The sequence below is a fragment of the Engystomops pustulosus genome, chromosome 2 (assembly GCF_040894005.1).
Source record: "Engystomops pustulosus chromosome 2, aEngPut4.maternal, whole genome shotgun sequence".
Taxonomy (NCBI): domain Eukaryota; kingdom Metazoa; phylum Chordata; class Amphibia; order Anura; family Leptodactylidae; genus Engystomops; species Engystomops pustulosus.
This window is the reverse complement of record NC_092412.1, coordinates 32,306,601-32,334,049: the sequence shown is the minus strand read 5'-3', so window position 1 is coordinate 32,334,049 and position 27,449 is coordinate 32,306,601. Positions and strand designations below refer to the sequence as shown.

At 42.2% G+C, this 27,449-nt stretch overlaps 1 protein-coding gene across 1 annotated transcript in view; it reads right to left on the bottom strand.

Annotated features, from left to right (window-relative positions):
• Positions 1-3,906: 3,906 nt before the first annotated feature.
• The window catches only part of ARHGAP42 (Rho GTPase activating protein 42), a 201,969-nt gene continuing 178,426 nt past the window's right edge, over positions 3,907-27,449 (bottom strand). Inside the window, exons 9-24 of the mRNA XM_072134180.1 lie at positions 25,550-25,650; positions 24,020-24,129; positions 22,378-22,456; positions 22,131-22,170; positions 21,342-21,404; positions 20,650-20,724; positions 17,380-17,464; positions 15,856-15,914; positions 14,062-14,167; positions 13,694-13,853; positions 12,096-12,240; positions 11,262-11,645; positions 10,554-10,701; positions 10,002-10,064; positions 7,284-7,363; positions 3,907-6,097 (exon numbers count right to left, since the gene is read on the bottom strand). Coding sequence (XP_071990281.1) covers positions 6,009-6,097; positions 7,284-7,363; positions 10,002-10,064; positions 10,554-10,701; positions 11,262-11,645; positions 12,096-12,240; positions 13,694-13,853; positions 14,062-14,167; positions 15,856-15,914; positions 17,380-17,464; positions 20,650-20,724; positions 21,342-21,404; positions 22,131-22,170; positions 22,378-22,456; positions 24,020-24,129; positions 25,550-25,650 — 1,787 coding nt within the window. The 3' untranslated portion in view covers positions 3,907-6,008. The remainder of the gene's footprint in view (positions 6,098-7,283; positions 7,364-10,001; positions 10,065-10,553; positions 10,702-11,261; positions 11,646-12,095; positions 12,241-13,693; positions 13,854-14,061; positions 14,168-15,855; positions 15,915-17,379; positions 17,465-20,649; positions 20,725-21,341; positions 21,405-22,130; positions 22,171-22,377; positions 22,457-24,019; positions 24,130-25,549; positions 25,651-27,449) is intronic.

Below are 27,449 nucleotides of genomic sequence, written 5' to 3'. Positions count from 1 at the left end.
CGGAAGCCGCGCTGCGTTCAGCTTTCGGGCGGCCGAGGTGGCCGCCCACGCCCATCTGTCCCTATTCCCAGAGCTGTATAATGTGGGATGGGTGCGTCTCGCCGGCCACCTCGCTGGTCGAAAGCTGAACGCAGTGCAACTTTCGTGCCCCTGTTTGTTTACATGGGGCACAGACTGGAGAGACGGTGCATCAGGACGCAAGGAGGTAAGTAGATGTTTATTTTTTTAAGCAGCTACCTAGGTTTTTTTTTTACAGTCTCGAACAACCCCTTTAAGTACAGACAACAAGCCTTCATATGACTTTGTAAACTGAAAAATCAAAAAGACATGGCTTGTAGAAGGAGGAGAGAAAAATGGAAATGTAAAAAATACAGAAAAACCTGGTCTTGAAAGGGTTAGTCAACAACAATAAACATCAATTTATTTTTTTTGCTGACCATTTCCTTTAAAGGGATTTCATGAGATAACATAGAAGGGCTTGTTTTGTCATACAGAAACAGCGCCCTTTTTCCTTACAGGCCGTGCCTAGTATTGCAGCCATTACCTGGTGTCAGCTGGGCTCTATAAAGGCTTTCCTCTGAGTTATCGTCTACGGCTCAGAGGTTGTCGCAGATCTATCAGCGGGATATTTCGGAATAGCGATCCTTACAAGGATGTGTGATAGCCGGGGGCTGCAGGAAAATGTCGTCTCCTCTCACTAATCATTGTTTCAGATACGCCGACAGGAGATTATATTCCAATTACAGGAATACATTTCATGAACCGAGAATCCTTTCAGACCATGAAGGTCACTGTGTTTTCTCATGATTTTGTGCGTGTTTGTCTTAAAAAGTACACTGTGAACTTGGCCGGCGTGCGGCATTACAATTCTACTAAGCAGAGCAGGAAACAATGAGCACAGGTTGATTGCACATCACATTTAAAGGGATATTCCACCTTCATCAAAAATGGGTTTTCTTTTCAATCGACTTTAAGTATCAATTTGTCAGATTTAAGATTTCTCTCACCACTGTCATACAATAGAGATTTTAATACAAAGAGAACCTGCCAGCTCCTGTTTGCATATAAGATAAACATATGTCCTTGTATGTGAAATGTCTTGCATTATAATCATATCCTTGGTGAGATAATCCTTAAAGGGATTGGCCACTTTACCTCATGTTTTTTTGTAATGTGTGTGTAAGTGTGCGGGGGGTAATTTACCAATATACATCTATTACTAGTTCTGCTCCACTTTCTTCATATGTGAAGTGAAGCCTCCTGTCTTTTACCTCCTCAGCCAGAGATTCCTGATGATAAAATGGCCGCAGATGCAGGGTCATGTGATCTCTGACCATGAACAATCGCAGGACAGATAGAGATCACGTGACCCTCTATTTGCGGCCATTTTATAGACTGTAATGTTATCATAAGGCTGTGTACGGTATTGCATCTCAGTCCTATTTATTGGGAACCAACTAATCACATTCCATTCTATAAAATGGCCGCAGATGGAGGGTCATGTGATCTCTATCTGTCCTGCGATTGTTCATGGTCAGAGATCACATGACCCCACATCTATGGTGATTTTTTAGACTGGAATGTGATGAGTTATTTCTCAATAAATAGGGCTGAAATGCAGTACCGAACACAGCCTTATGATAAGAGAGGCGCTGTTTGTGGGAAAATAACCCTCATTTTGGGCATCACAGAGAGCTCCCTTTAGAGCAGTGAGTAGACCAAGCTCTATTCGTACAATAATCATGGTGGCCTCTGAAAATCTGCGATTTATATCTTCAGAAAAGCAAATCCCTGATCGGTTTATGGCAAGAGAAGAATGTACAAGACTCTAAGCCGGTATAAATTCATACACAATACATAACATTGTGGGTCAAGTGCCCTGACATGCGGGTAATACACACAAAGGGCAGAGCGGGCAGGAGGCCTCAACCTCCCATCTCCCTTATTATTCGTGGAGACTGATTGTGAGACATGAAGCTGCTTTTCAGCGGATGATGAAATTGTATAATTGAGATTCTTAAGAAACAGAATCTTACTAAATGAAAAAAGCCATTTTGGAATATTTCCATTCACTATCACACAATGAGCAGATTACACATCTGCTACGGCCGAGGAATCAGAAAAGAAAAGTAATCCCCAGAGTAATAGCCAGAAGTGAACATGTGCCGAAAAGTTGCAGCTATTGCTGTATGATTAAAACCAGAGAAGTCTGGAGAGTTGGGATATGCAGTATATAGACAGGTATAGGGTTATACACATATTACACCTACAGGAGCTTTTAGGCACCAGTATAGTGCTGATCCCACATTTACCCCCACTCTTCTCAAAGGCATTTTACAAGATTTTGGAGGGTGATAATTTTTGCCCTTTTATCCAGAAAGCTATCCATGTACATGTGAGGGTCTGGTTTGCAATCCTCATTTGTTGTGGGATAGGGTTAGGGCCGGGCTTTGGGACAAGGTAAGGTCAGGGCTGTGGGACAGGGTTAGGTCAGGGCTGTGGGACAGGGTTAGGTCAGGGTTGTGTATGGTCAGTCAAGTTCATTCACACCTGACTTCCTCCACCATGTCTTCAAAGGGGTTGTCAACTCTTTTACATAAATTGCCCTTGTGGGCTGTGGGTTGGGGTTAGGTCATGGCTGTGGGATGCGGTTAGGTTAGGGCTGGGGGATAGGGTTAGGTCAGGGCTGTGGGATGGGGTTAGGCCAGGGCTGTGGGATGGGGTTAGGCCAGGGCTGTGGGATGGGGTTAGGCCAGGGCTGTGGGATGGGGTTAGGTCACGGCTGTGGGATAGGGTTAGGCCAGGGCTGAGGGATGGGGTTAGGTCAGGGCTGTGGGATGGAGTTAGGCCAGGGCTGTGGGATAGGGTTAGGTCAGGGCTGTGGGATAGGGTAAAGTCAGGGCTGTGGGATAGGGTTAGGTCAGGGCGATGTTTCTGCCCCTTCATCCATTAACAATACATTTACCTTGAACAAGATTATGTCTTCAAAATCTGTAGAAGATTTCCATAGAAATAGTTTTGTCACAAAACATTCTCAATGACTGATAACAAGATGTAGCTTCTGTCTCCCCGGGAATATAATGGAACATTCTTTGTATGATAAGTCACAAAGGGAAGGGGGGCTTCACCCTCGTAGTGAATATGGGCGCAAACTTTGCCAGTTCTGACCTTAAGACCATATTGGAATTGGGGGAGTCTTTTGCCCCATAGTAAATGTGGTGAAGCGGGCGTTTACGCCCTGGCCCGCCCTCCCTGCTTGGTCTACGACCAGACACGCCCATAGTGGCATGTGGGTTGTAGAAACCTGTAAACTGGTGGCGGGGAGAGTGGGATCTATATGGTTTCCTCAGCAGAAAACTGGCAGACAATCCATAATGAATCTGGGCCAGTGCCGATACTGGATGATACATCGGTCTGTATAGTCTAACTTTATACCTGTGACTAATTGGCGCAGTCTACGCCAGAAGAACTTCCCCACATTTTGATTATTTAACACTAGGACACCCATTTTCATGTGAAGTCACAGTCCTCTTTCATATAAATATGGTTTATTCCACAACTTATACAATTTATACACTGGAATACATATACAGTGCAGTTTTAGGTGCAATTATTTACATAGATTGAATTTTTCTAAATAAAAAATAAAAGATTCGTACATGTGACTGAATGGAAATCCAGCTCGGTGAAAGACGTATAAAAGGGTCTGCATTACATTAAATTGGCTTAAAAAACAAAAAACTCCCAAAAAACAGAGCCACTTTTATCCATAGGCAGCGTCTGTTATTGCATCTCAGCTCCACTCGCCTTACGTGGGATAAGCTGCAATACCAGCTCCATCCTGTTAAAAATAGCGGCGCCATTTATTTATTTAAAAACCCCTTTTAATGGTCATTCAACAAAGAACTGCCCGGCTGATGATTTTTTTTTTTTTTTTTTGCATGTTACACCTCCTAACCTGCAGGTGGCGACATGGTGCAAAGTACATGAAGCTTTCCACTTGTGTTGACCTCTATGAAGGTGCTTATTTGATAGACACGGTAGGCCGCCATCATGATAATTCTGGCTTTGGATTAAGATTTAGCCCCCTTAAAGTGATATTCCCCTCGTGCAGAAATTTCTCAAAACTAAACTTATCATTTCCTAAGAAAACTAGAAAATAAATAGCTATGAGGGAAAACAGAAAATAAATAAAGGAAAAAACTACGTCTCCTGTGATGCGTTGTAACCGTTGCAACCGTCCCTGTTTTTATCACATGCTCTAACAGTATATAAGGGAAGACGTTGTATGATGTATAGCAAGATGAGTGTGTATAACTACAGTCTGGCCCCAAGTCTTATGCAGGCCTCACCTTGGACCTTGGATTATGTGTAGGGGAATACATTACTTACCAGCATTACACCTGGTAAAACCAGAATCTTTAGCTTCCACTCCAAGGCTTCTCACGGAACAGTCTACGCAGGAGTGGATAATAATATAGGTGGTTTAGGCAGTAGCCCAGGCTCCAAACCTTCTAGGTGGCCCATGGCCGCCTAAACCAACCACCAAATCTTATACTGTTCCTCGTACATCTGTTCCTGCTCTCAATACACATGTACACAAGAGCCATTTCAGGACCTTTGAAGGGTCTAAAACTGGAGATTGAAGGAAGGCAGAAGGGACACATCTTCCATTCCCCATGTAGGGGCTATAATATTCATACAGCCCCATGCCCATGGCAGTCTTAATCCTCCCCCGTGTCCACGTATCAGTTACTCCCACTCCTAAACCAGGTGGGACCGCCCACTTTTTGTTGCCTGAATTTGCTGGGACTGCAAATGAAAATTAATGACTGTTCTTGGAAAATTCTAGACATTTGGCAAATATTGGGATGTCACTAGGCCATGCATGAGGGAGGTCCTATGGTGGTTTTCATCTCCTTCTACTCAAGTAATCTAAAAGGCAAATCCCTTCATATTACACTGGATATACTCCGATCAATTTGCATCAACACAGTGACATCACTTTCATTCCTGATGACATCATTACATCCCTCTGAACTCTACTCTGCATTTCATACTATGGAACCTTCTCTAGATGTGGTGGTCAGGTGCCTACCTACTATCTTATCTTTCATAGGACTGTCCCAACAAAATGAGACACAAACTGGGTGGAGTATGTAGAAATCTGCATAAAGTAAATGGTTTGTTCTATGCAGGAGGTATGTGAACATTGTAAGTAACACAATATGTAGAAAGCAACTTTCAGCCTTCATGGAGGAAACAATCGTGGTCTGCAGATACATGAACTCGTCGAATAATAGTAACAACCAAGTGAAGATAAAATAAAAATATAGTCACCATAAATATCAGTTAATGGAGACGCACTTGGCTCAATCATCAAACCCTTGTGCCAATGAGTTATAGGGGTGCAGAGGTTACAAATCAATGTGGGAGGCCCAAAAGCCCGTGGTCAACCTAAAATCACACCATGGTAGGTAGGGGTGACAACTTTCCAATTCAAATATACCATAGGGGGATTGGAAACGACCACAACAAGTAGTTGGTTAGAAGGTCCTTTGATTGGCCCTTGAGGTCCCCGTTTGGCACAAGTGCAGTAGAATCCCGGTCAGGTGGCAAGGATAATAGTAGGTGGAGAATGGTCAGTGATGTTGCATTGGGAGCTTTATGTTTCACCTCTGTACATATTGATGGGTCAAGTACCGGTGGTCAGTGCAAGTTCTCCATCAGGTGAGTACCAAATATCTCACGGATTTCATCCTTTCCGGAATTGTTCATAGCATTAAATACATAGATTTATATATATTATACTCATCCCGTCCCTCATCAAGTCTAAATTCTTCATAGCAAGAGTTAAGCAGTGGACAGACACTCAAAGAGTCCACAAGTCTACAGCCAACCGAGGGCTTCAATGCTGGTAGATCCCTGTACCCATATTAGATACAGTCTTTGTCTTGTCATTTGTCACCATGGATACCATGAAGATAGCGCTGTCTGAACATCCATCATCAGAGGTAGACAACATAATTCTCTGGAACCAACCCAGTCTTTCCTTCGTAGGTCGCCTTCAGCCAGCCCGGTTCTACAGATCTGTACACTGAACGGAGAAGAGAATCCAAGTCATTGGAGAAATACAACCCCGAAGACGGCAAAGTCAACTTTTATTGTACTGCCAACGACAGGGGGGATCCCGAAAGAAAAGACCACCCAGAGTACTGGAAGTGTTGGCCAATATGACCAGTATGGCATAATTATGATGAGTATCAGATGGGATATCTGCCATATATATGTGGCACAGAACCTTTGAAAAAGGCATGTTGAAGGGGTTTTATCAGGTTTTTTATGAATCGCCCATCCACAGGATAGGGTTCAACTATTAAAACATCCCTGAAACCCACAGAATGGTGGACCCAAAGTCCCACAACCTGACCCATGCTAGGGCACCATTGACCTATATGGGTCTTCCAGTTCACCTTACAGAAGGACAGACTTACTTGGGGTCTTCTGCTCTGGAGTGTGAGTGTGAGTGAGTGTGAGTGTGAGTGAGTGTGTGTGTGTGTGGGGTCTGCAGTTGAAACCCTCTGATTATACATTCATCAGGACAGGGGATAGTTGTAAAACCCAATTCATTCCCTTTAAGAGCCCATGTCAGAAAAATGGGCATATCACATTCAGGTCAAACTGTGGCCGACCACCAAAAATGTTTTCATTCCACCAGTCACCCCTAACTGTTGGCAAGTATGACTTTATTCATAATAATATATGTTTCCGTACAGTAGTTACAATCTCTGCTTGCTTTCGGTGAAGGAAGATCTACCATATTGGATCACATCCAGAACCACAAATCCTATTTATAAATATCCGAATGGTGGGGCCTGACACCGGCCACCCAAGCCGGTGAAATCACAGTAAATGAGTTTAAGCTGCTATACCACTCAGAGCCACCGTACAATGTATGGCGCTGTGCTCGGGAGCGAATACAGAGGTGGGGGCACAGGTTTCACCAATCTGATATATATAAAGATATGTGATCAACAAATCAATCCCGGATTACCCATTTAAAGATTCATTGACAGCAAACAGAGATGTTTGATATGATGATGAAGGTTATACTGTCCTAGCTACAGTGGGCTGTAAAATCACACACATATAGCAAAGTACAGTATAATTACAACTGTACTGTATCAGAAGATAAAAATATCGCAGTTATAAAATGTGTAAAAGATCAAATACAGAAGAAAACCACGTCCCTTTAAGAAGTACTCGATAAAGCACAGACTTACCATTGGTAAATATCGCCCCCTGGGGGAAAGACAGCTCATGACTGTGCTCCGCTTTACATGAGTACATAGCTTTGGCTTGGCTACAAAAAAAAAATAAAAATATTAAGAGCAATAGTAAATGAGAGTAATCAGCTATAATCGGGGGCGCTTTTCTATGTTCAATTATATAAAGCAGAATTTACAGGTTTTTGTAAGTAAATGAGATCAGAAAGGTTCCGAGGCTGGAAGTGATTAATAAACAGGCAGTAGAAATACAAGGGGAATTTAAGGGGAACTCCAACGTATTTAAGTGCAGGTGAAGGGTATTGTTAATGAGTCATTGCAAAAGGGGGGTTATCTCTAAAATTTGCCCACTATACACAATCCTGCCCTCACCAACACTGCAGGTTTTTTTTATTGCCTACATGTTAAAGGTAATCTGTCACCAGGGACCTAATTTTCACTAAAGAAGCCCATTACAGCTACAGTGTAAATCTGCCTTTCTGCTTCCTCTAACCATTTGCATTACAATATAATTGCACCCTGACAGAATCCTCTGTGTAGTCCCAGGGGTTGGGCTTTGGTTTGGACGCATTTAAAAAAAACAACATCTGACTTGTCTGTGCTGCTCACTCCTCAGCTCTCAGCCCCTCCTTGCTGCTCGTTTACGACCTCTCCTTCCCCTGCTGATGTCAGCTCACCATGGGGTGACCTCTGTCCCTGTGTGAGTGAAGGAGCAGGAGGGAGGGGTTGTAAATGAGCAGAAAGGATGAGGTCCCTGGTGACAGGTTCCCTTTAATTTCTGCAGTTTTCTCTTTGGCTCTGAAAAGTGAAGGATGAAAGCAGAACACAGTCCACTGTTGTAGAAGCAGTAATGTGGATTACTTGATTCTGGATGTTTTTGTTGACAAAATAACTCCTGAATTTTACTATGACTAGTAGTAGCTGCAGAACTGTGAAAAACTGATTTACACTTTCGCACTGGGGGTGTGTCCTCTCACCACTATTCTCTGTGCTCAGTGCATTGGGCCGCTACATATTCCCTCACCTCTAAATACTGCTGTTGTATCAATCCAGGATCCGACAACAGTTTTCACCTAGAGCAGTGGAGCAGTCTAATGCAGAGATCTAAGGGCGCTACAGTGTAAGGCAACCTCCCTAGTGCTTTATGTCCAGCGACAATCCTGGAATGCAAATGCTTTCTCACAGCCTTGCTGCTCCTACCAAACACACACACAGAGGTGTGATTACACAGATCTCTAGCGACAATTTATAATGGTAATTTATAAGGTCCTTTTTTTGTCTTTCTGAAAGGCAACAGATTCCAGTTGGTCAGATGTATAATTTAAAGTTAAAAAATGAAATTTAATTTTAATTTTTATATTTGTAGTAAATAATTGTCACAGACCCCAAGATGACGCCATAGAGGTATACTGTATTGTATATTTGTACCGTACTATACAATACCCCTACCTATACAGCTGACAAGTGGGATGTAAGTTTTGTATAGCACCAGTTGCCCCCTTGGCTGCAGACAATATACAGGTGGGACCCTAGGGAGCCAATAATAACTTCCTCATCCCCCACCAGGACGTCTGGTCACATGGTGCCGGTAATTACCCCCCCAAGGATATTTTTAATTTGTGAAAGTCAACAATTATTAATATTTTCTGGATTATGTGGACATATTTCCCATGACTTACTGACTCGCTGCGGTCAGACACGTTTATGGCTTTATTTTCCTCCCGAGGGTCATTTCCTGTTTGGAAATACTTGGAATCTTCTATTAACTCTTTCTAATGATATGAAAAGGTCCAGACAGTGTTGGGTGCATATAGTCATGCGCTTAAAGGGGTTGTCCAATTTCAGAAAATAAATGATATTGTTTGTGTAATGAAAAGTTATATAATCCTCCAATATACTTTCTGTTTTAATTTCTCTAGATCTCTGCTGGCTGTCAGTGTATGGAAAGCTTCACAATTTTTTTCGAGTGGACAGAAATCTGTCCATGATCATGTGATATCACCCAGGTGCACAGCTTGTTAGTATCACAGAGAGTAATCAGAGCTGTGTGTAAGTTGTGCACCTGTGTGACATCACATGACCATGAACAGGTTTCTGTTCAATGGAAGTAAACTGTGAAGGACAGCAAGCAGAGATCTAGAAAAAAAATGAGGAATTGATACAGAAAGTATATTGGAAAATTATGTAAAATTTTGTTACACAAACAATATCAATATTTGCTGAAAGTGGAAAACCCCTTTAAGTTTTCCACCTCTAGGATCCATATAATTATCTTAAAAGAAGGTCCCCTGCCGCCAGGTGGGAAATGGATTAAGAGGTCACCGCAGCTTTCTTAAATGATATAGTAATGGGATGTATAGATACAGCAAAGTCCCAGAAAGGGGTCCTGCATCTATTTCATATCCTCAATATACCCCTTTAAGGGGTTAATCCTAAACACATTGATACATTTTATTACTAGTAAAATAACTTTAAAGGGGGTTGTCTGGGACAAAAACTAATTTTTGTGGGAATCTGACTCCCAGCACCCCCCATCAAATTGCTGTCCGCAGCAGAATTACCGCAGCTTTGTATATGTTGTGGTTTGGAATGGATAGACCATCAATAGAATATTCCAGGACAACCCCTTTAAAGGGTTAAGTGCCACCAACTCCAAAGAAATAACAATAATAAGACCACCATAAAGTTTTTGTTCTCCAATTAACTGAACCTTACCGTCCGGGAGTGGATTGTTTCAATGATCCGGCATTCTCAAAAAGTTGAGCTTTGGCTGCGACCCTACAAAAAAAACACACACACACACATCAGTGCTCATGCATGTAAATATGTAACTTAATTGTTATACTGTCCCTACTTTTCCTTTGATTTATTCCGAAAATATCCAACTAATGATGTCCTGTACCCGAGCAGGAATCATGTACAAGAAGGACCAGATAGTGTGACTGAGCTACTGAGCATGTGTGACCACCAGCACTGTATAGATTAGGTGGACGTTCTGAGAGAGAATCAAAACACCAGCAACTTATATTTTGTGTGACTCAATAAAGAAAAAATACTTGCTGTACATTCTTTAAAATATAAAAGATACTGGTCTGATATTGTCATTTGTACAGATGTAGCACTGTACTGAAAATGTCTCAACTCATTTAGGTATCACAGAAAATGGGCAGTTCCCTCTATCCACCATACATGAAAGACTGAGTTATTGTGTTAAGCCAATCATGTTTACCAGTGCTGAATCTGTAGTATCATATGTAAAGTACTCACACTGATCCAGGTCTCTGGTACCCGTTACTAGAACCAGTGTCCAGTCTCCTCCTTATTCCTTTAGGGGGTAAATCAGGGTACGGCTTTGTGATGTCTTTAAGGTCCACTGATGTTAAGCTTTGCGTAGACGGAGTTCTACTTTTCATACCTGTATTAAATCAGACAGAAATCGGGTATATTAGAACACGTATATATATATGTACGTATACATATATATATATACTTTTTATAGTAAAGACACCGTAGCAATCAGCTGATTTTGTCAGGAAAAGACTTCTGTGAAGAAACATTTCGGCTACTGAAGGAGAAATGTAGTGTCATCAGGTGTCTAATAATCTAGAAAGATCTTCATGTTCTTCATGTTACTTGGATGGCTTCAGTGCCTGTGGGGCTTATGGATATGGGTTGTCTTCAGAACTCCTTTATAGAAGACATCAGGCATAGAGGAAGAGCTAGAACTCCTCAACAAGCATATCAAATTGGTCATGGTACCCTGAAGAGCTCATAGACCCAAGGCTGATATTTGTGACTCATCTAGGGATTAAGAACATGGGCGGTCTCCAAAAAATATGGTGTGTTCTTCTTAGACGGCTCCTTCACAATCACCACCGTCAGAGATTATGTAGGGTCAAAAATGGTCAGCACAAGACAAAAATGAACATCTAAACTTGTGGAACCTGTACATCTAAGTTACTTATATGGATCTACCTTCTGTAGAAGGTAACGAGCGAAGAGAAGATGCAGCAGAGCGCTTGAGCCCAGACAGTTCATAATGTCCTTTCTTGGTCAGGTCAATTGGTGGAGACATGTTCCCCCGGCTGGTAACAGAAGACACGCTCTGGCAGTCCGATTCCACGTCTGTTTTGGAAGCATCCTCTTTAGAACTGGACTCAGGGCTTGTAGTCCACAGACTTGAACTCTTCTGACCATTAGATGATGGTGTGGAGGTTACCCATGGAATTCCTCCTCCTATCTTGTCTCTTTGCGGGGACGATGCACATCTCGAGTTGACATTTTGCTCGGAGGAATGTGAAGATAGGGACTCTACGCTGCCCATCGGGGTACTGGTTGGACTACTGCTGTAAGAGTCACCTGTGAAAAAAATACAGTTTGTGTTGGTCAAAATTGTGCTCAAATTTAAAGGCAAACTCAAATGAAAAGTGTGAAAAAATCCCTTAGGCCTTACACTGTGGGGTTCTTTGTTATCACTTTTTTTAATGGACGAAAGGCCCTGAACAAGAGACCCTATATTAAGAACGCCCCAAAGAGAGTAGTTAAACTTGGGTTTTCCCAACTTTAAATAACTTAAATCAACCTCCAAAACCCAACAAAAGCCCGGATCAGCTGTTTCGAAGCCTTTGCAGTGCTACCATAAGCACTGATTCCACTTATCAAGCCTATGATGACCCATACATTGGTTGTACTGATGTTGATGACCTATTCTAAGGATACCCCATCAATGAAATACTCCTGGAATACCCATTTAATGAAGCTCAATGAGTTTCTTTGATTAAAGGGAAGTACCGTGCAGAGCTTACTTACTGTCATGATCAGCCAGACACGGGGTGTACCTCCCTTTAGGCTTCCTGGGACCTGTAGACAGGCAGATTGCTCTGGTCCGTCTAGAAAATGAACGTGGCTGAGCCTGAGGAAGTGGTACATTTGGATCTGGCGCTGTATGAAATATCTGTTAAAAAATAACCACAAAATATTACAAAACCTGATAACCTTTGCATTACTACAGAAAAAGTTATCAAACTAGAAAACATGACATGTGCATTAAAATTGTTAAAAAAATGTGCCCATCCTGGCCTTATATAGCTACGAATAGTAATATACAAACTTAGGGAAAGCTGAGGTCAGTAATCCTAGGTTCTACAAGTTTTTTTGAAAATCCCCTGGGATGTTGGAATAGGTAGAAAGAATTTCAGCCGGATTACGGCCCCCATAGTGGTACAACATACCCTATCTCACACAGTGTCTCACTGCACCATGACCAAGGTGGCTAGCCAACATAGATAGAGCAGGTACTATTTTTGACCTGACCCACTGTGTAGTTGCTTAGCTTCCTGCGGAGAGGTGCTTTCTCGCCCGCCCTTCCTTCTTTATCTGGGTGTGTACTTTGGTCGGGTTCAGGCCCCGGTGAGAACACAGTCATGTGCATTTAGACTTACTCTGGTCCCATGATGGTTTTCCCATTTTTTAGTTGACCTTATCACCCATGCTGAAAGTGATGGTGATCACAGGATCATTGCACCAAATCAATGGACTCTTGGATCACAAGAGAAGGCCACGGTGACACGAGACAGTGATGTCAAAGAGGTCACCAATGATTGGCTGTAGCAGTCATGAAAGAGTCAACAAACCAACCAAGAGCCATGGGAACAAGTAACTGGAACAGATTTAGGACCGTAAACCTCAGATGCGTAAGGGCATGCTTGCACTCCATTGGTTCATAACCATAATGGATCCCTTTAAGAATTTTGGTTATTTATACCTGTGATTTGGTAATTAAGAACAACTTAACATCAAAATAACCAAAAATTTCATGTAATATATTGAACATAGGATATAAAACAACAAGTATATAATTGAGCTGCTTTGTGGCTTGATGGATGTGGTAAATGCAGTGACTAATGTGTGCGGTCACTTATTTATTTTTATTGTCGGGACAGCAGGGGTCCTCTGTTTTATCTTTAGAAAACACATTTTTTTTTTGTTACAAAACTAATTTTTCCGAGCAGAAAGTGGGCGCCTGCTGTGAGCCTCAGTGTGCGCGCTCAATGGACTGAGAGCTTTCAATGTTCTTTAATCAAAAGTTTCTTTGTTGGCAGTTGTTACTAGTTTGCTTAACCCCTTCTCGGCTAGAAAAATGGCTGCCCTCTAGAAAACAGACCGGGCAATTTTTTGATATCCTTAAAGACATTGGGGCTCATTTATTAAGGGTCGCGGATCGCACTTTCGTCGTACCATATCTGATAAGTCATAGTCAAAGCAGCAGACAAAGAGGTCTGCTGACCCCCAAGTGAACCATTTAAAAGTGAAACTCAAGTCTCAAGTTTTCAGATTCTGTGTAAACTTTCCCTAAAAATTAAAACCAGTGGTTAATAAACCATAAAGAACATATTGCATGGTTATACCTTCTCATAATGTTCTATCAAGATCTCAACGACAATATTCTGGAACTTGATGTTCATCATTGCTGCTACGGTTTCCTCCTGGGCTCTCATCAGTGTAGGACCAAAGATCACTCCAAGGTTGGAGACAGTCATGAGATTCTGTTGACTGTGCAGCGATACCCTGAATGGCCAAAAATATTTATAATATTAACAACTTTTATGAATTCCTGGCAAGCGGTGGCATTTTTCACATTCTTCAAGGATAAGCTCTAACTTTGGCCACAAATAACAGAGTTTAATGTGAAAGCTTTAATATAAAGTACAAAAAGTGAAAACTTTTTGGGGTTGACAAATAAAGTTGTTTGGAAGACGTGTGAAGGGTATATTACTTGACAAGGTGCTTAATTAGGATGTCCAACATCTCACGGTTCTTCTCCGGTAGTTTGTGGACTAAGGCGTGTACTGCTTGTACTCTATAATTCTGGTCATCCGATTCTGTAGAGGAAATAACAGAGTATTCAGTCACTTTATACATCCTTTCTTGTATTGATCCAAAGTTACATGACCTTTATTTCTTTCTTCAAGTCTAAAAGTAAGTTCCCGATTTCACAGAGAAAAGTGCATTACGGGGACTTAAAACACGGTTATAGTTAGTGTTAGGTCACATGTCCAATAGTGTGGGCGGAGCTAAACCGCTCACCAATCCCCTGCCTCTTTTGTGTTCAGAATCGGCAAAGATTGGTTAGACGGGTATTCGTCATTTTTGGGGGGGTTTTTGCACTTTGAGAATATACAATAGTGAGGATCTACAAGTAAACCGCAGAAAATAGAACGAAAAATTAGTTTATTGCAGATTTACTGTGGACTGAAATTCTGCAGTAATTTGCAACCAGACTGAAACCCGTATAATGAGGATTTAGAAATCCACACCGGCAATTTTCATATGACAAAATGTCCAAAACATTTTTAAAATCTTATTCACTTGCTTATAACAAAATCCACATGAACTTGTTGCCTTGTGGGCCGACCCTTACTCTTCGATTGCATTGGCTGCTTGGGTTACCTAATGCATAAATGTTAGTATCAAGCACCTGTAAATGGCAGCTTAAAGACCTGGCATAATTAAGGATCAAAGTTCACCGTGTCAACCCCTTTAAGATTCAGGGGCTTCTTTAAAAGGATGTTTCACCTTCTATTACCTCATATACTCTTTAAAGGGGTATTTCCACAAAGACAAGATTCTTAAATATACTTAGGATAATAAAATAACACATTTTCTAATTTACTGTTATTAACTAAAATACAGCATTTCACATATATAATTCCAACCGGTCTCTATCAGCCCTGGTGTTTACAATTTTGGTTGTCCCTGGATACGACTGTGAATCTTCTGACTATGGTCAGATTCTTCTCATGAATAGCTTCTCCTGTCTGCACGGCTGCAGTGTTCTCTGCCTCCTGCCTCCCCCCCTGCATTACAAGACCAGCTCAGACACAGGCACTTCCAGTGGAAAGCAGCAGCAGCAGTGTGCAGAGACTCACTCTACAAGCTACAGACTGATAAGGTCTTTTTTCGGGAAGCATATAGCACAACTGACTGTGTGAGTGTTATAGGTGAGTTAGACAAGCTCAGTGTATCATTGTGTTTTACATCCATCTCATGGATCTAATCATCTCTGATCTGTCTCATCTCTCTTTTTCTATGTGTCAGATACTAGTACAATGTTCAGAAGGTAAATGAAAGTGTAGATAAACCTGGACCCTGATAATCTAGGCACATTGTCAGCTCACAGCATCTCATAGCACTAGAGGAATCATGAAACGTCTGCTCAGTGAATTCTGGAATTTTACACAGTGATAGGAGCTAAAACACCAATAAAAAATAGTAAAATTGTAAAGTAAGGGGTAAAAAAATTATCTTTTATTGTGTAAACATCACTAGGGGATTAAAATTTGAGAACTTTCTTTCATGGGAAAACCCCTTTAAGCTCTAAATGAAAAAGCTCCTTTAAACAGGATAACTATATAATAAAAGACTTGCGGGCCCAAGAAGCCAGGTAGAGTACTTCAAAGCTGCTCCCTGTCCTGTCTCCAGACCCCAGATCACTATTATCTTTCCAATCTTTCTTTCCCAGTATCATAAAACCTTTCAATAATAAATAGAACAATAAAAATCTACTCACTGACAGCGAGGATGAAATCCTTGTGCAATTTATAGGTCATGAGGGGCTCAGTCAGACATCTGGAGATACATAAATCACAAGTCACTTAGAATATGTATAAGCATTGAAATATAAAATTGTTACATGTAAAGGGTTAAGTGGAGTTTCTATATACTCTGCATAGACATCAAATTTGGATCCATTGGGAGGATTTTTAACGTGTCCTTACAATGGAGGGATAAGACGTAGCCCAGAGTATACAGATGCAATTGGATCCATTGGCCTTCCATCCCTCCAGAATGTGGGAGGAGTGAACACCAGCAGCAGCCAGTGATTGGCTGTAGTCAATGTTCAGGGTGTTTCGCCAGTGATGTCATTGTCCTTTTATAGACATTGGGGCAGATTTACTTACCCGGTCCATTCGCGATCCAGCGGCGCGTTCTCTGCGCTGGATTCAGGTCCGGCCGGGATTTATTAAGGTAGTTCCTCCGCCGTCCATCAGGTGGCGATGCTGTGCTGAAGAGCACTTGAACGCACTGGAGTGAAGGTAAGTGCAATTTTCGCGACACATATTTTTTTAAATGCCACAATCCGATCTCGTGCGCCAAAATCCGGGGGCAATTCAGGGGAAATCGGCGCAAATCAGAAATATTCGGGTAACACGTCGGGAAAACGCGAATGGGGCCCTTAGTAAATGACCCCCATTGAGATCACTGTAGACCTCCCTGAGTGTACACTCAGCGGAGGACGGGAAAAGGATGCTGCGATCCCCTATTGCCTGATCCCATGGTGTTTGACCTATACTGTACAGACAGAGGCAAAAGGATGTCCCCGCCTGCCAGTATATGTCTATACATAGATGTTAAGCGCATACGTCAGGAACTATATACATAAAACCAGATGTGAATGTAGCCTAAAGGGGTTGCCCAGCAGTGGGAGCCTTCTCCCAGTGACACACTTTACATACTTGGGCTAACTCTATGGAGGTCACAGGGCGGCAGAAACTTCTATCACAGTTACTAATAGTAATTAGGTTCTTGTCACACTGTTATAAATAAAGAGCTCACCACTCAGCCTCCCTGACTGTATGCTTATGGTATGGAGAACATATAACAGACAGATAATTACATTGTATTACTAGTCAGAAGAAATCTTTCTGTCATAGTCAGTTATATGATGATGTTTGAAAGCATCATGGGATTGATAGCCAAAAGGTGAGATGTCAAAATTCAAAATGGAGTCTTTGAAAGAGAAACCGTATTAACCCTTTACCTCTTAATAATATGGCGCTCATTGGGAGAGGGAGGATAGAGAGGGATCACGGGCTGAGCCCTTGCCATACTAGGTAGGTGTTTGCTGCATTTTGCAGCAAACACCCATCGGTAACACCAGCAATTGGCGATTTCCAATCAATTACCAAACAAGTTTGATTATCACAATTTTCTCCCAAAATGTATCAATATGGCGATGCAGTAGTTGATTATGGATTTTGCAATGAAAGATGACCCGCAGCATTTCCAATGTATAGGGCAAGTCATGACTTACCTGAGGTAGTTTTTCAGGGCACTTGTTATGGTCTTATTGTCCCATAATTCTAAATCAATATCCATATCAGGAGGCGCTTTAGGGGCTAAAAATGAAAACATATTTAAGAATAAATCCTACAATACTACCACATTGTATACACAACCAAATTTTTCCCATTATTCCTTACCCTAAGCCACCAGGGGCATTAATCACATACCAGTTGTTGCCCACCAGCAGCATTATGGGTTCAGACGGCAAAGGATTTTGGCATTGACCTATACAGTACACTAGCTCTCTGGGACCAAATAATTTGAGCACCTTTTTATCTGTGTAGTATAATTTGTTGAGAAATTCAACACTAAATTCAGACCAAAGTAATCAATCCCAGACTAGTTGTTATGGACATTCCCATAGAAGAAGACTAGTTGTTATGGACATTCCCATAGAAGAAGACTAGTTGTTATGGACATTCCCATAGAAGAGAGGCTAGTACTGGGCCGCTATCCGTACATATTTTCCTTAGGATGTGAACATTTCCTTTAAGAATTAACAGAATATTATTTTTTTCGAAGTAACAGAAGATCTAAATCCTACAAGTTTCCATTATACCTCCTTCGGAACGAGTATTCACAAGTGCATTGCTTCTAAATCCGTATCTGACAAGAGGTTGTTACGCTGTGATCTGACAATGTCATCCCGTCCCTGATACTACATTACATCTATGCAATCTTTTTGCCCATTTATAGTTATTGGACTTTTTTGGCCGTGTTTGACGAGATGTTTACTGTCAGTAAATCCGGTGAATGGACCGAGAGAACCAGGAATTGCTACATAATTGTCCTCCTCTTTACTATGTGTTTTACGTTATTTTTTGTATATTGTCTGAAGAACAGTGTATATATATATATATATATATATATATATATATATATATATGCACAGTCTGTACATTTTAGCAGACAACAGGAATCTCGGGTCTGTCCCAGGTTCATTACAGCTTATTACACCTGCATTGCAAATCTGCCTTTCTGCTCTCTCTAAGCATTTGCATTACAATATAATTGTTTGTTTTAACTTACCTGGCATCTTGACAGAATCCTCTGTGTGGTCCCAGGGGTTGGGTTTTGGTTTGGACGCATTTTAAAAAACAACATGTGACATCTGCTTGTGCTGCAGACTGCTCAGCTCTCAGCCCCTGCCTTTGTGCTCCTGTACAGCTCCTCCCTCCTGCTCCTTTACAGAGCTCACAGCCTGGTGAGATGACATCAGTGGGAGAGGGATGAGCTGTACAGGAGCACAAAAGTGGGGGCTGAGAGCTGAGGAGTGAGCAAGTCACAAGGATCACACAGAGGATACTGTCAGGATGCCAGGTAAGTTATAACACACAATTGTAATATTACAATTGTAATTGTAACATATTGTAATGCAAATGCTTAGAGAAAGCAGAAAGGCATATTTGCAATGAAGCTGTAATGGGCTTCTGTAACCTCCTGGGATGGAGGAACTGAGAGGGAACAGGGGAGACATTTTACCTTACTATTCTGTGTAGGAGACATACACACTTGGCCCTGCTACATCTCGTAGCTACACACATAGAGCACAGTCACAAAACCTCCCCCTCCTTCCTCCTCTGTGAGCAGCAGTCCCACCCCTCTGTGAAACCATCCTGTAAACTCTATGGGGCAAATTTACTTACCCGGCCCATTCGCGATCCAGCGGCGCGTTCTCTGCTCTGGATTCGGGTCCGGCCGGGATTTATGAAGGTAGTTCTTCCGCCGTCCACCAGGTGGCGCTGCTGCGCTGAAAGTCATCTCATCGCGCCGGAATGCACCACCTCGGACCAGGTGAAGGTAAGCGCTCCCCAAGCGACACTTTTTCGGTTTTTAAATGCGGCGGTTTTTCCGAATACGTCAGGTTTTCGTTCGGCCACGCCCCCCGATTTCCGTCGCGAGCATGCCGGCGCCGATGCGCCACAATCCGATCGCGTGCGCCACAATCCAGGGGGAAATTCAGGTACAATCGGCGCAAATCGGAAATATTCGGGTAACATGTCGGGAAAACGCGAATCGGGCCCTTAGTAAATGACCCCCTATGTACTCTAGTGAAGGGAATTACAGCTCTTCTTAGTGATCTGGCTCATTAGGCTCCGCTCACTAGGAAGAGCTGGGTATTCTTGCTCCTGAACGGCTCCCTATTAAATATATGAAAGGGAGCTTCAGGCCAGTCAATCACCCCACGCCACACCACTTTTAACCCCATTGGGGCAGATTTACTTACCTGGCCCATTCACGATCCAGCGGCGCGTTCTCTGCGGTGGATTCGGGTCCAGCCCGGGATTCATTAAGGTAGTTCCTCCGACGTCCACCAGGTGGCGCTGCTGTGCTGAAGTTCCCCGGAACGCACTGGAATACACCGAGCCGAGCTGAGTGAAGGTAAGTGCAAGCTCCGCGACACTTTTTTTAAAAAAATGCGGCGGTTTTTCCGAATCCGTTGAGTTTTCGTTCGGCCACGCCCCCCGATTTCCGTCGCGTGCATGTCAGCACAATCCGATCGCGTGCACCAAAATCCCGGGGCAATTCAGGGGAAATCGGCGCAAATCGGAAATATTCGGGTAACACGTCAGGAAAACGTGAATCGGGCCCTTAGTAAATGACCCCCATTGTATCTAGTTAAAGGGGCTGTGGCGAGCCGATTTGGGTGGGGTAAATTGAGCCATTGCTTTACTGAGATGAGCCGGCTCACGTCGTTCACGAACAAGAGAGGGCTCTTAGAGCAGTCTCGTTCGCGAACGACACATCACTATTGTACTCATAGGATTAATCAGCACAGCCAGGGGAAACATCAACTTCAGGAATAGGCTAAACTGAGGAGGATAGCAAAGATACTGCTGCACATAGGTAATCAAGATAATAGGCAAAGTGGATCTACACCCTAAAAGCTAATGATTTGTGAATAAAAAAAAAATTCTGAGTTGCGGTTAAATAGATTCTCCTGGTGGTCTAGTTTAAAAGAGGAGTTTTCTCTTAATGCATATGGTTATTAATATTTGCTTGTTGGGGGTGTGAAAATTGGGGCCAACGTTGATCCAAATAACAGGAGTCTATAAGCGCTGTATGTGACTAAAGCCATGGATAACCCCTCTTGTAAATGCAGATGCAGTGATAAGATGGATTTTCCAGTTTTGGGGATCTGATGGGTGAATGTAGTATTTACATGGGGGAAAAGCTTAAGAGATCATGTCTTAGACCTAAGAGACCTTGATTGTGGTTCACATTAAACGATACTTACAAAAAACGGTATTCATCAACTTTTGAACTTTGGAGTTGACTCCCCCGATTCTGTATAGACCCAAAATAGTGATACCTGAAGAAACAGAATAGGTGATGCAGGTAAGAAATACACAGTACCTACCCGGGGGTTTGGCCTTCAGAGGCCCATCTTTAACCAACTAGGGCCCATTGAAAATCTATAAAACCTATATCTTTCATGATGGACATAAAATTGGGATTTTGAGCCATTCTGGAAGTGGCCACAATACCTATTAACCCCTATAGCAATGTGCCTGTCTGTACCATGGATAGTCCACGACAAGACATTGCCACAGTGCCAACAACTCCAAGATGTCACGTACATCATTCTTCTGATAGCCGCAACTGAAAATAGCCTTTGATTTATAATAGCCTTTGATTAAAATTAAATTTTTAACTTTTTGACCTCTAGTGTGGTAGTTAGGATTGCCAGAGAACACAGTGTTTCCTTCATCTGACAGGTAGACAGAAGTGTCTAGCACAGTAACACCCAACCACCAGTCAATATCTCAGCTTCCAGGACCGCTCCAAAAATTTACATGAAAGCTATCGGCAATCTAAGACGAGTTGAATATTTGGTATTGAGTAAAATCAGGCTTTCGTTTTTTTCAGCCTTCTAGTAATCAACACTTTTCTATATTGCTTTGTTACTGAGAAAACCTGATATCTCACCTCTCGTCTCCACAGAATGGATGCATTTCTTCACAAAGTTGAAGCCAGCTTCATTTAAAAACACTAGAAAAAGCAAAAAGTAGATGATGCAACTAAATGGACAAGAACATGTGGTATGATAACTTCTGTATACCCCCATTTACTACAGCCCTCCACCAACCTACTCACTACCTACTGGCTTATACTATTTTTATAGACTGAGACTACAAGAATTATGTGAATGTGTCTGTAGATATCTCCTTTGGAGATGTCCCATCTAGTTTATAGAGACATTTATATGGAGGACCAACATCCTAAAAGTTACGCAGAGTTAAGCAGAGTTACCGTACTTTTACAGGGTCATTCCTTCACATATTTCAAATTTTAACTTTAACCCTTTCTATGTACCTACTTACGACTACAGGGGTGCCCCTTATAATCAACCTCGAGTCGTAAAAAGCCTTGGGATGGTCAAAGTCAGGGAATTGGATCCCCTCTCTTCAAGGACTAATCTTAGTCTTAGCACAGGGTTGTTAGATCTCTGAAGGAAGACTTGGTGCCACCGTGTATTACATGGTACCCATTCAAGAAAACGGGTGCGATTCAATACTACATCTCTCCAGTAGAGGCCGCTGCGTGGTTGCTGGAGTCAGTTGATCAATATGATGGCTGTGTCGGCAAACCCCATTAATATGATTTTTTTTTTTAAAAATTAGGATACTTTTAGGATTCCTTTCCAACCTTGGTTTTATCTTGCCTTATCCCATAGAGGAGAGCAAACAAATAGTAAGTAAACACACAAGCACTTACTTTCTTCCTTTTTACTAATGATGGCCGGAAGTGTGTAAATCTAACAAAGAAAAAAAAAAATCTATAATAACAAAACAAAATAACAACTCAATATACAGCAAACAAGGAAAACATCTGGAAAATGTAATTGACTATAAATCTTCTCAGCCACGATGATAGTCCATGACATGCCCATCCGGTAGCCTCATCCCTTTGTGGATATCCATGCGTATATCAATACAGAGAAAAGGTTAGAAATCTCTCTTACCGGTTCCTTTCCATCCATGGCCTCCAGCCATTGCTTTCTATTTGCCTCGGATAGCGCCTGAAGAGTTATGATGCCTTGTCTGAAATACATACAACAACATCTGAGTAGGTTTTCCAAAAACATTCAATGATACAAATCCCGGGGTGTCCATCCTCACGTGGTTGAATATAATGAAATATAATTGTCCCCCCATTCAGCTCCAGGATCTTGTGACAGCTTATCACCTAGTGATATGTGAATTATCCTATTTGTGTCTATGTGTGACCACCCGATGAGGTTTGTGGTGGGGAGGCGTGAACAGTTGAGACTCGAGGCATTTGTTATCACAGTGTGTTAAATTTGTTTCATGAGAAATATCATCAGGTAACAAAAATGGAGATCAGATCCGCCTTTAAGTGGGATTTTTCAGCTCTTCTGAAATGAAATAACAATTCAGGAGAATGATGACTTCTACCCATGATGTGATGTTCTTACGTTCCTAAAAGTTTATGAATAAATTGACAAGTGGGTGTCATTGACCCTCCACTAGGGGATTCTGAGAAAATATGCAAATACAGACAGTACTGAGCAAAAACATTGATAGATGGGGTGGCCCTCAATCATGTTTCTTATGGGAGGGAGAATTTTATTGGCGTAAAAGCCTCAATTACGATGTCCCAAGGTATCCCAGAGGCAGTGTGAGGGTACTGAGAGGCAACAGTGACCCAACACTGAATGTTTAGAGGGATAGGCCACTAATAAAAACTTACCAGGGTAATAATAAGATCCTAATAGGGTCACCCATATCATACTTATGGTGGTAACATTTCTTTGTAGTCACCCGGACTTCATGTGACGTCCTTAATCGGCTGCCTTCCAGCAGATAGAGGGAGGCAGTACATTACTGTATACACGAGACCCATCCATGATAACCATTCCCATATGAGTAGTTGGAGGGATGTGCCAAGGATATCCTCCAAACACTGATGTGGTAGTGGTTATCACCCAGGAGGTGTGGGTTCGTTCTGCCGGAAACCAGCAGGACATTGGACATTACAGGAAGTGATGTCCTGCTGCAGGAAGTGATTGACCTGCCATTCCTGGCCAATACATAGGGTAAGTATAATATGGGTGACCCTATAAGGGTATTATAAGCACTTATCCTGATATAGTTTGGTATCAGCAGAAAGTTATTTTAAGGAAAATGCACAGTATTTCCTTGGGCCAGCAAGAAACAAGGGTAAAAACCTATTTTATTTAAATCGTATTATTAACAAGTGTGTATACATGGTGACAATGTATCAATTCTAAACATTTTGTCCACCAAAAAAAAACAAAACTAAAGATAATGGGGGTCATTTACTAAGTGCCCGAATCGCGTTTTACCGGCGGATTACGCAAACTTTTCCGTTTTGCGCCGATTTTCCCTGTATTGCCCCAGGATTTTGGTGCATCGGCCCCGGCAATCATGCGACGGAAATCGGGGACCGTGGCCGAACGAAAACCCGACTTCAGCGCAGCAGCGACACCTAGTGGACGTCGGAGGAACTGCCTTAGTGAATCGCCGGAAGACCCAAATCCACCGCAAAGAATGCGCCGCTGGATCGCAAATGGACCGGGTACGTAAATTTGCCCCAATGAATTCTGCCACACACTGACTTACCTCTCTATGACTTCTATGTCAAAGCAGAACCTCTTGTCTATAGAGTCTGTTTTGCGCCTGATGCACATTTTCAGCTTGAACATCTCTGGGGTGCTTGAGACCAGCCCGTTCTGGGGAGGAGATAAAGAAAAGAGATAAAAAGAATTATGAGAAATATATACACAAAGAAACACAGTTTGGTAGACGGACTTTAACATTACCAATTTTTTAATTAACTGGGAAAGTGAGGGGTATTCCATAGCGTTAAATTGCCCCCTATTCTGAAAAATATTAAAATATTTGGCTTGGAGGGTCACAAGTGCTTCGGGGGCATGTGAAAGCTCAAGACCCGGAGCCAGGAGGGGCTCTGGTAATACCCAAACTTTCTGTGCTTCATTTATTAAATCTAAAATTTAATTTTAAAGTAAATTACAGATGGAAAGGTCCTAATAAACATATGTCCATATCCACACTACTGAGGATAGAATCCAGTGTTAGGTTTTTTTTTAAGGGATTTTCCAGACTAAGGCTACATTCCCACTGCCGTGAGCCCGCCGATGCCGTGGCGGGCACACGGCATCGCGGGAAGAGGAGGAGGAGGTGACCGCTGCTCACCCCCGCCCCTCTCCAAAGGAAGTAATGGCGCACGGTGCCGTAATACGGGAAAAGATAGGACATGTCCTATCTTTTCCCAGGGTACGGAGCGGTATGGTGCCGCACGTGTGCTGCACCGTACTGCTCCCGTACAGGGCCGTGAGCGTCGGCCGTATATACGTCCCCCATACTGTAGTGTGAATGTAGCCTAAGGGGTTATTTTGATCATAGAGCCTAAGGGGTTATTTTGATCATAGAGACCTATTCCTGGCCCTGAAAAGGGGTTGGCTTTATGAAAACCCCACCTACACATGGGTATCTCCATGGATTCAACAAGTCCTGATTATAGCAAAATTACTCTCTGTAACTACGATTTAGTTCAAAACTAAACTACATTTTGTTCTAAATTTGTCCTATTTAATAGGTGAACTAAATGAGGAAACGCCCTTCTATCTGTCCCTTCAAGCAAACAGGTAAAAAGGGAAATTACAGGAACAGACTACACATAATTTGTTTGTTGTCTGTAACCATGGAGACACATAGAAATGCATAAGAGCTGATAACACAATATGACAATATTCTTAATGTGAGATTATTTCATAATTGCTTCTATTTTACATGGACTAGAGCATAAAGTACCATATTTTTTTGGACTATGAGGCGCACAAAAAATCCCAGTGCGCCTTATATATGAACCGTACTTACAGAGAACAGCTGCCTTGAACTGTGCACAGGTCTGCCACCTGCTGGTCATTCATTCTTATAATCAGGTGCGCCTTATAATCTGGTGCACCTTACATATGAACCTAGACATTTTAGCAGGGTATTTATTGATGGTGCGCCTTATAATCCGGTGCGCCTTATAGTCCGAAAAATTTGGTAAAAGTATTAAAATATAGGAAAACCCATAATATACTAATATTGCAACATACTAATATATTTTATAACTAAACTCACCACTTTTCCCCCGGACTTCGTTTCGGAAACGCTCATCGTAAAAGTTTTGCTGCTTTTGTCGTATGTACAGTAATGGCGCGTCCACGTAAACCCGAGGGGTCCTTGTAAATGTAAAGAGATAAAATGTTGACCACACAATTATACATCAATTTATGAGATATAAAAATATCGGACTGCCTTTTTCCATGAACAGCGCCACCCTTATTCATCGACTGTGGCTGGTACTGCAGCTCAACTTTATTACAGTGAAATCCCCAACACTGTCTGTAAGTGGGAGTGGAGGAGTTTCTGGGAAAATAATTTATTTATGTGAGGTTTTTTTTGCACACAGCTAAAAAATTTACTAGTTCTGGACCTTTTAGAACTGCATTGTTATAGATAAACCTGCAAAAAGTTAAAACCTAAACTTTATTAAAACCGGAGCTCCTCAGCCATGATGAATAAATCAGGTCTTGGAGGACACCCAAGGACCCTGACCTTTCACCAATGTTCAGTTTAACAAACAACCTGCACGCCCCGACCCCCCTCCCCGTCATAATGAGCCATACTCATAATTAGGGTTACTGGGAACTGGAACTACGCGCTGCATTGGCCCCGTTTCCAGGACACAAGAGCGACAATACACGTAGAACGCAACGTACAGAAACAGCTGCTTCCCCCATCGGGGCTCATTAGCTGGAACAGCAGTCGGATTAGAGGCGTTCTGCAGGTTACAGGTGTCTAAGAACATATTGATTCTAATGCAACACAAACACATCCTGTATGAGCAAACCATAAGTATCCTCCACAGACCGGCACTGGGAAAATAAGCTGTAACCTAACCCAGATGAGACGGATTTAAAGGTTAACTTGTGGTAACGTGTGCAAACATTGCATTTATCACAAAAGTATTCAGTCAATGAATACGGCACAGTAATATATGTCTACTAGGAGAGGCAGGGCCCCATAGCAGGCTTCTGAATGGGCCCCCCCTGACCCCTTAAAAAATATACATTTTTGTATACTCACAGATGAGTTACAAACACGCACAGTATATACACACCATATATACATACATACAGTATATACACACATACAGTACCATATACACTCATACATCATATACACAGACATACAGCATATACACATCACATATGCACAGACACATACACCAAATACACATCACATATATACACACACACACACACATATATACAATACCATATAAACACATACAGCATATACACACCAAATACCTCAGATGCTGGGCCCCCCTGACACTGTGGGCCCCATAGCAGCTGCTTTGGCTGCTACCCCTCTACTTACAGATACAATATCACTATACTGGATGTAGAATCAGAGTCATTGCCATATGTTACTGCACCCTAGATTCCAGAACCATGGACTTGGTGGCTGCCACTCTGCCCTCCCTATTTCGTAAACAGCCAGGGTGCCCTAGATTGCCCTAATAATCACATACTTACATAACTTAATTCAACAAAATATCTTATTTTTATCCACTTTCTTCTCTCATGTTCACACCCCTCTTGATAAACCGAATTGAAATTTCATCTGAACGCCATCTTGCTAACAAGACAGACACAACTGTGTTGATGGGTCACTTAACACTGAAGTCTATGGAGGGGCTAGAGGGAGGTGTGAGCAGGTGGCAGGTGGGGAGTCACAACAGATAGGTCTCCACCCAAAAAATCTCTTAGACTTACCTGTACAAGGATTTCTGAAAAGTTGGTGACCATTTAAGAGAAAATGATGGAAATTTCACATTGGTGCTCTTTAAAGGGGTTGTACAAACTTTGATCACAAAATGGTCCCCTGCCAATCATAAGAACGAGGGTTGAAGCGGCTAATTGACCAAAGCGGCAGGTTCATATGTCTGCCTCTGCCTCTCTGTTCAATACTA